The 9,092-nt window shown below is 48.5% G+C and overlaps 1 protein-coding gene and 1 long non-coding RNA gene across 2 annotated transcripts in view; one reads left to right on the forward strand and one right to left on the reverse strand.

The window, feature by feature from the left end:
- The first annotated feature begins 447 nt into the window (after positions 1-447).
- Positions 448-9,092, forward strand: part of serinc1 (serine incorporator 1) — a 9,234-nt gene continuing 589 nt past the window's right edge. The window contains exons 1-10 of the mRNA XM_057017598.1: positions 448-621; positions 3,910-4,071; positions 4,285-4,478; positions 4,647-4,726; positions 4,813-4,950; positions 5,290-5,459; positions 6,351-6,441; positions 7,673-7,814; positions 7,937-8,161; positions 9,029-9,092. The exon at positions 9,029-9,092 is cut by the window's right edge and continues 589 nt beyond it. Of these exons, the coding sequence (XP_056873578.1) occupies positions 583-621; positions 3,910-4,071; positions 4,285-4,478; positions 4,647-4,726; positions 4,813-4,950; positions 5,290-5,459; positions 6,351-6,441; positions 7,673-7,814; positions 7,937-8,161; positions 9,029-9,092 (1,305 nt within the window). The 5' untranslated portion in view covers positions 448-582. The remainder of the gene's footprint in view (positions 622-3,909; positions 4,072-4,284; positions 4,479-4,646; positions 4,727-4,812; positions 4,951-5,289; positions 5,460-6,350; positions 6,442-7,672; positions 7,815-7,936; positions 8,162-9,028) is intronic.
- LOC130516507 (uncharacterized) lies at positions 7,976-8,825 on the reverse strand. The gene is made up of 2 exons (XR_008947507.1): positions 8,685-8,825; positions 7,976-8,592 (listed from the first exon to the last, which is right to left on the reverse strand). It is a non-coding gene; the product is annotated as an uncharacterized LOC130516507 (long non-coding RNA).

A 9,092-nucleotide genomic window follows, 5' to 3' on the forward strand; every position in this document is an offset into this window, starting at 1 on the left:
AACTTTAATAAGTGCTGTTTCTGTGCTGTGATGAGCTCTAAAGCCTGACTGAAACATCTCAAACAGGCTGTTCCTCTGCAGGTGCTCCAGTAACTGAGTCACCACCACCTTCTCTTTGAAATAAGTATTTATTAGGTTACCATATGTTAAAGTCTGTCCACCCTGCTCATTTTTGCATTGATGTTGCATTGTCCAATGTTACCTGTTGTTAATTGCCCCAAGAAGAATAAATAAAGTTTGAAATCAATGTCATTTTCTTCTTCTTTCATTCACGACTTCCTCCCTTTTCTCCTGTCCTTTTTCCAGGGCTTCTGTGTCAAATCTGTAGCTGAATTCACGTTTTCTTTGTTGTATTTAGTGTTTGAGCTGAGCTGAGCTGCATTTCCACTGGCCATTCACATGGGGGCGGTATTACAAGTAGGAACTATTGTCAATCACAATTATACGTCACGAAGAAGACGAAGGCCGCGGACGAAGAAGAAGAAATCAGACCCGCAGCGTCAACAACAACATCCCGCAGCCGCTAACGACGACTCAGTTTCGGTATCGGTTGATATCAGAGAGGAACAAACAGCCGAGACGATGGGAGCCGTTCTGGGATTATGTTCCACGGCGAGCTGGGTGAGCATCAGTGTCATCAGTGCAACATCTTTTATGCGTTTGGTCTGGTTCTGGAACCAGACGTCATGACTGCGCAATAAGAGAGCCAGCAGGCCTCCAGGGGACTTTAACTCTGGCCCTTTGTAAGGACATTACGCAGCGTTTTTATCTGCCAAGATCCGTTTTATTAGCGATGGCTAATGCTAAATGTCTGTATCTGTATTGTAGCTCTCTTTTTTAGTGATGGACGTTTCCCCAACATGCATTTGTGTACATATTGGCCAAATGCGCGTGTAAACGGCTGTGCGCGTAGGCGTGTGTTCATAAACGCGTGTAGGCTTGGAAAGATGTCGAAAACCCAACATTCCTTTTAGATTATTGTGATGTTTGACTTGTTCATGTGTAGAAGCCTTTTCTGATGGCAGCTCCAATGAAATAGCTGAAACAATACTTGATTTTGGTCATTTAATCGTGACATAAATTACTCATTTTGAAACAATTAAATGTCTCACATAGATGTACCCAGATATATCACTGCATTCATTTAAATTTCATTCTAATAATAGTTTCCCATTGTTTAGGTGACGTATCAGTTAACTCAGTTAACCAGTTAACTCATTTAATATTGATACCTGACACCAACCCAATTTTGGGTCGGCACCGGTTCGTATCCTTCGTGTCCTTCATAGGTAGAAAACAAAGCGGTCAGATCCACCTTTGTGCACGATGCCTGGTAAGGATGTGGTCATATATGAGCACGCCATTCTGCAGTAAAGGGCCAGGTGTCTCCAAGGGTGCAGACCGGAGAGCAGGACTGAGCTATTCAAGCAGAATACATCCAGTCATTACTCCATATCTTGCAGAGACAACATGCTTTTCTTATTCCACACGCAGAACAACACATCAAGTGTGCACCTCATTAAATGAACTTGATGAAAATGACCTGCTGTACCTGCATGTTGCCCTAGAGACCATCAGAAAGGACACTTGGGCTGGATCTCTGTCTCTGTCTATGTCAGCTTCACCATACATGACTCTTTTGTGATCTGCTCTTTCAGAGCAGGACAGATGGTACAGATAATCGTGCACTTCCTCCAGTTTGACTGGTTTTACAGATAGGCGGCAGGAGCGGACGATCACACCTCTGTTCTTTCATCACCATTTTTGTGGCTGTGGTGGTTCAGAAACACATCCTCCTTGCATGTGCAGCATAATCCCAGTTGCAGCTAAGTGAGTCAGACTGCACCAATCCTGTTAGAAAGAATACCTTTATACCTGCCTCTGCAGCCAAAGCTGGAGAGAGATGGGAGCAGCACAGGGGTGCGAAGGCTTAGCTGTGGTTCTGCTGTGCCGCTGGCCCTCGCACTGACAGAGGGGACCTTGCTGTGTGGTGGGTTTTTTCAAAAAGTCATTCTGTTGTAAGACATTCCAGAACATTTTCCTCTACAGCTGAAATTTGTTCTACCACCATGTGTTTTGGATTCTTGTGTCTGAAAAGAGAAATACCACCTCCACACTTGCCCTCTGTGTGTTTGCAGATCATTTCCTAAACCCTCCATCTGTCTCTGCCTCTGGTGAGCCAGGTTTGACTGTGCAGTTCTGTTAAAGGCCTGTAGAAGGCGCTTTTGAAGTGCAGGAAGTTGTCAGACTGCTGCTATTGAAATGAGTGACTTTTAGATGGCGCCCAGCCTTGATGGTGTTGCTAAACTGTTGGACCGTGTGATTGTTGTTGACATTCAGCATATTGGAATGTGGGTAGTTCTCCTCTCCCGTCCTCCCCTCCCCTCCCCTCCCCTCCCCTCCCCTCCCCTCCCCTCCCCTCCCCTCCCCTCCCCTCGACCTCTCCTCTCCTCTCCTCTCCTCTCCTCTCCTCTCCTCTCCTCCTCCTCCTCATCACCATTACTAGTTGAGTTAGTAGTTTCACCTGGTGTTGGGGTTAAGTGGCTGTCCTCTAGTTGTCTCTGCATACGCAGATGACGTCAGCATCTTCATCACTAGCATGGAGGGCATTCAGTCTCTGCAGGAAACTCTGCTGTTGGGTCAGTGGAGGAGAATGACGCCACCCTTTCTGCCTGGTGGATTGGGATGGGGGCAGGAAAGGCTGAAGGTGTTGGTTGTTTTTGGGGGAACATGGAGAGGAAAAACTGGGAGGGAGTGAAGGTGAAAGTGTAGCCAGGTTACTCATTGTGGTGACACCACCAAGAGGCTGGATTTGAAGAAGAGGTTCAAAGGACCATTGTGGATTTTTTCTGGTCTTGCGGGCTTCACTTGGAGGTGCCTCTATAAGCTGCCCGTTGAAAAGCGGACCGCTGACCACCAGTGGGGGGTCATACACGGGGCGATAGCCTCAAACAGGTACAGGGCACAACCTGATCCAGAACTCGGGGAAGAGTGTGTTTTTTGCTCACAGGTGGAATCTTTAGAGCACTTTTTTGTTGAATGTTGGCGTCTCACTGCACTGTTTGATCTTTTAAAGGGGTGGGTTGAGGGTTCCGGGAACGTTTTGTTCTTTCAGTTTATTTATTTTTGATCCAAAATACAGATGACACCTGAAGCCAGTCCACACTCTGATCAACTTTCTCTCTGCCATTTGGCTAATTTAGCAGAACTAGGGTGGAAGGGTGTGTGTGTGGTTGGGGGAGGGGGGGGGGGGGCAGTAGCCATGCTGGAGAAAGTGGTGAAAGCTTGACTGAGACTGGAACACTGCTATTTTCTGTTGATAGTTAATGTTGAAGCTTTCATAAATAAATGGGCCCTTGGGGGCGCTGTGCTCCGTAGGGGAGCAGAGACAGCTCCGCTTCTTCTTTTGATTCAGGTGTTGATTGATATTGATTGATGGGTTGTCCTCGAGTTTGTGTTTATTTATTTTTTCTATCCCATGAAAATGTGAGGACAATTATGTTTTGTTTATGTTAATTATGTTTATGTTTTCATTATTGTAAATAAATGAGATTTGAAAACCTCTCCCCTCCCCTCCCCTCCCCTCCCCTCCCCTCCCTCTCCTCTCCTCTCCTCTCCTCTCCTCTCCTCTCCTCTCCCCTCCCCTCCCCTCCCCTCCCCTCCCCTCCCCTCCCCTCTCCTCTCCTCCTCTCCTCTCCTCATCCCCTCCCCTCTCTCCTCTCCTCTCTCCTCTCCTCTCCCCTCCCCTCCTCTCCTCTCCTCCTCCTCTCCTCTCCTCTCTCCTCTCCTCTCCCCTCCCCTCCCCTCCCCTCCCCTCCCCTCCCTCTCCTCTCCTCTCCTCTCCTCTCCTCTCCTCTCCTCTCCTCTCTCCTCTCCTCATCCCCTCCCCTCTCTTGTTTATTTCTACAGATCCCATGTCTGTGCGGTAGCGCCCCCTGTCTGCTGTGCCGCTGCTGCCCGAGTGGAAATAATTCCACGGTGACCCGACTGATCTACGCCCTCTTCTTGCTCCTGGGGGTGGCTGTTGCATGTGTTATGTTGATGCCGGGCATGGAGGACCAGTTGAAGAAGGTATGTGAGAGACCAAAGCTGAAGGACTGAATGGTGACACCTGTTGGGTACATGGATGGAGTTCAGCTGGTTCCTGCGTTCCTCTAGTTGTGCATCAGGAAAATCATTTATAGGCCATGAAAGACCTGAAAAGCTTCAAGGTTCTTTCTTTAAAGAGTGTAATGTGCTGTAATCTAAGGCTACGGCCAACCTACCATTTGTGTTTGTCCACAGATTCCAGGGTTTTGTGAAGAAGGGATGGGTTCCTCTCTTCCGGGTGTGGGGGGCCATGTGAACTGTGACGTGCTGGTTGGCTACAGGGCCGTGTACCGCGTTTGCTTTGGCATGGCTTCGTTCTTCCTGCTCTTCTCTTTGCTTATGATTAAAGTGAAGAGCAGCCAGGACCCCCGAGCTGCTGTACATAACGGGTGAGTCACTCTCCACGTGCACAACATCTTCCACCAAAACCAATGATATGCTATTGGTGTTATAGGGCGACAGAAATTAGACTGAGACGGGGAAGCACAGCTGTTAGCATAGCAGCATGGAACTGTTTTAAGGAGTGGGATCGCTAACATTCAGCTCTCTCATCACAGCTTCTGGTTCTTCAAGTTTGCTGCTGCTGTTAGCCTGACTGTTGGGGCCTTCTTCATCTCCGAGGGTCCCTTCACCACCGGTAACTCTCCCCGACCGCACCCCCTTCCCGTATGACTGTGTCTAAATGACGTGCTGCGAGATTTTAGCGCTGCGTTTCTGCTCTAGTCTGGTTCTACATCGGCATGGCCGGAGCCTTCTGCTTCATCCTGATCCAGCTGGTTCTGCTCATTGACTTTGCACATTCTTGGAATGAATCTTGGGTGGAGAAGATGGAAGAAGGCAACTCTCGCTGCTGGTATGCAGGTATGATCTCCCAGTTGTTTCCTGTGCACTGTAAGGGATTAGCATGCAAACAGAATCAGTAACTATGGCGACCAGAGAGGATGCCAGTCTATGGAGCTGCTGCTTCTAGTAATTTGGGGGCAGCTGTGAGGTCATCTCGGCCCGTCCAAAGGGAGGATGCGTGTCCAGTAGGGCTGAGCCAAATAACCCAACCTTTCGTTCCATGACAGGAGACGAGATTCTTGGGAAAAGGAAATGGAAGGTCACTGTCCAAACCAGCCAGAACGACCAACCCCTCCTGCTGGGATGTCCCAGATGTTGTTTGAGCTCTTTTCTAACGGAGCGGTTGTGTGTTCGCAGCTCTGCTGTCGGTCACCGCGGTCAACTACCTGCTGTCTGTGGTGTCTCTGGTCCTCTTCTATCTGTACTACACCCACTCTGATGGCTGCACTGAGAACAAGGTCTTCATCAGCATCAACATGCTTCTCTGCGTCGCTGCCTCACTTCTGTCCATCCTGCCTCAGATCCAGGTTCAAACCACTCTTCCTTTCCTCCCTCACACCTTTGGCACTAAAACCTTGGTCCTGAGGCCACAGCCAGCTGTTTTTGAGCTGAATATTCTAAATACATTTAGGAAATCCAGTTCAAAATGGAAATAGACAAAATCATGATATTAAGTTGGTCTCTATATTCCAGGGTTAGGAAAATAATTCAGGAACAAGTTTGTCTAAAACTTCGAAGGCCACGTGCACTCTTCTTGCTTCTGGGGTCATTTTTGTGAGGAAATGTTACTTAAGGGAAAGTTCTGAGCAGAAAGCTGTGGTTGAGGTTAGGGCTGGGGCTGGATTAGGTTTTGGTTTAAAGTTGGGGCTGGGGCTGGATTAGGGCTGGGGCTGGATTAGGGTTGGGGCTGGGGCTAGATTAGGGCTGGGGCTGGATTAGGGTTGGGGCTGGGGCTAGATTAGGGCTGGATCAGGGCTGGGGCTGGATCAGGATTAGGGTTGGGGTTGGGGCTGGATTAGGGCTGGGATTGGGTTAGGGTTGGGGCTGGGCCTGGATTAGGGCTGGGGTTGGGTTAGGTTTTGGGATGGGGCTGGGGCTGGATTAGGGTGGGGCTGGATTAGAGTTGGGGCTGGATTAGAGTTGGGGCTGGATTACGGTTGGATCTGGGGCTGGATTAGGGTTGGATCTGGGGCTGGATTAGGGTTGGGGCTGGATTAGACTTGGGGCTGGATTAGGGCTGGGGCTGGGTTAGGGCTGGGGCTGGATTAGGGCTGGGACTGGTTTAGGCCTGCGTCACAGACTCCTGTCCTCTAGCAGGTAGTAACCACTAGTATTGAGTCTACTGAGCAGTCACAGGAAGCACTGAGCTGTCTGATCTCTAGGCAGCAGATCTTTAATGAGCTGTTCAATGTGTGCAGGAGTCCCAGCCCAGATCTGGCCTTCTGCAGTCGTCTCTGGTGACTTTGTTCACCATGTACCTGACCTGGTCTGCCATGACCAATGAGCCTGGTAAGATCACAAACCTCAGCTCAGAACCTTCAACACTCTGCTGATCAGGATCTCTGACTGTTAGCTGTTGCATATTTCCATCCCATTATCATCGTTGTCACTAACAACAATCCACACATGAAGACCTTCAGTAGATCACTGCTCGTTGGTCAGGGACCTCGTGGACCCCTGTGGTGAGGCAGCAGATCTGGAGGCCGTCTCACTCCTTTGGACAGTCAGGTTCAAACACCTGAAGACCTAAAGAGTTTTTAAATGAGAAGCTAAAAGCATGAGTAGAAGGAGGAACCATGTGACCTCTTAAAAACTGTCCACATTATTATGCAGAACAGTTTGGATACATTTGCAGGTTATAAAGACCTGACGGAGGGACGGCGTCTCATTTAACTGTCCTCTAACGCTTGATGACTTCTACAACAGGCCGAGCGTCATTTTCATCAACTGTTAAGGAAAATCGGAGGATAATTTGGAATTCAGTGTTTATTTCACACAGAGTTAAGATGCAACTTTAGTATCCTTGCAAAATTAAGCAGTATGTCGTGCCAGGCTGTGGACGTCCCCTTCAGGCCAGGTCCAAGGAGGCCCCCTAGCTGTGCTGTACTCAGCCTATATTCTCGGGTCTGTTGTCATGTTATGCTCTAATAAAACAGTCACCAACAACTTTAATAGTGAATGAACCAACACAAGTTCAGGTTGTTTCTTCCAAATAAAAGAATTTCACCAGGAGGTCCCCTGAAAACGCAGGAGGAACCAAAAATCAGGGACTACGTGGTTGTTCCAAGAACTTTGTCTGGTTGTTGTTGACATTAAGGTTGGATTGTGGATCCACTAAGACCTGTCAGTGTTTCTGAGGAGGCACCAGGAGCAGCTGGGTGGAGACCCCTGATGATGCTAGGTCCATGGAGTTCACCCTTCCTGACAGGACCGTCTCCAGGAACGTCCTTGAAGTGCTGATTGGACATCGTCTCAATGTCCATCCACTCACTGTTGTCCTCAAACCAACCTACAAAGAGCTTCATTTCCATCTTCTCTCTTGTTGTGAAGAGCAGCTGTTAGCTTAGCAACCTTTAAGCTAGGAGTTGTAACATCAGGCAGAGCTGTGATAGAGGCTCATTATCGTGCAGCTAAGGACCAAGCAGAGTGCCCGCTGTCCCATATTTGCTGTGGAATTGTGGGAGTAAACCCCCTCATTAAGGTCAGCGCAGATATGAACGCAGCTTTTTCTCTCTCACAGACAGGAAGTGTAACCCAAGTCTGCTGGGGATCATCGGGCTGAACAGCACCAGTGCTACTGAGCAGGACCATGTGGTCCAGTGGTGGGATGCTCAGGGGATCGTTGGGCTGGTCCTCTTCCTCTTGTGTGTTCTCTACTCCAGGTACACCTGTGTCTTCCCTCGTCTGCTCTGCTCCTGTGATCTGATGGTTCCTTTCTCATGGCTGATGGCAAAGTGAGCTGCTTGATCTTATCGTCAACCTCTTCTCCTCTTTTGTACGGCAGCATTCGCAACTCCTCTAATGCTCAGGTGAACAAGCTGACTCTGACAAGTGACGAGTCAGCTCTGATTGAGGACGGGCCTGCAGTGGACAGCTTCGAGGAGGACAGTAGTCCAAACAGAGCATTGGACAATGAAAAGGACGGGGTCACCTACTCTTACTCTTTCTTCCACTTCATGCTGTTCTTGGCATCACTCTACATCATGATGACGCTCACCAACTGGTACAGGTACAGTAAAGCTAACGTTGTTAAACAATAACACAGGGAAGCTAACACAGGTGAGCTATCCAGGGTAGCTAACTGATTACACATGGAAGCTTATGCAGAGGAGCGATACATTACCGCAGTGGAGCTAACGGAGACAACCAGGGAAGCTAATGTAGGGTGGCTAACACCCTGCATCACTGAGCTAGCTCTCATGCTTTACTCAGGAGTGTGTAAGGGTGCTTATTTCTGATCACATGATCGGATTGAGGAACAAGGTGAAAAACGTTCAACAATTTTAAACTCTCAACCAGAGATTTAAATACCGTAGACCACCCAGACCAGTCCAGGTTGGACCAGGTCAGGCAATTCTTTCTTCGTCCCTTAATCGTCTCTACGTCCATCTACTCAATGTTGACCTCAAACCAACCTACAAAGAGCTTCATTTCTATTTTCTCTCTTGTGAAGAGCACCCTTTAGCTTAGCAACACTTAAGCTAGGAGCTGTTGTAACTTCAGGCATGGAGGGACCGGGAAAGCTTGGGAACAGTGCAGAAACTTCCAGGATGTACACACAGGCAGATCAACTTTTCTCTGGCTGAACTAAAGAGCTATAAATAGAATATTCCTAAAAAACGGAGAGAGTGTAAATGAAAGTAGCCGTTTGCAGCACAAATAAGGGATCTGTGGTACAGTGGTGGCTGTTTGGGATTTTAAAATGTGAATCCAGTGGAGAAGGTTGCAGGACATTTAGATGATGGCAGCATCCATGTGGGCAGATGGAGGGAAAGCATCAGTTGGTGGATGGACAATGACTGCGAATGTGCACTTGAAAGCTTTTTCACCACTCTGAGTGCCTGTTTTTATTGGATGTCTTCCTCTTTCATGGCAGCCCTGACTCCAACAATGAGAAGATGACCAGCAGGTGGCCATCGGTGTGGGTGAAGATCTGCTCC

Source organism: Takifugu flavidus, chromosome 19 (genome assembly GCF_003711565.1).
Source record: "Takifugu flavidus isolate HTHZ2018 chromosome 19, ASM371156v2, whole genome shotgun sequence".
NCBI lineage: Eukaryota > Metazoa > Chordata > Actinopteri > Tetraodontiformes > Tetraodontidae > Takifugu > Takifugu flavidus.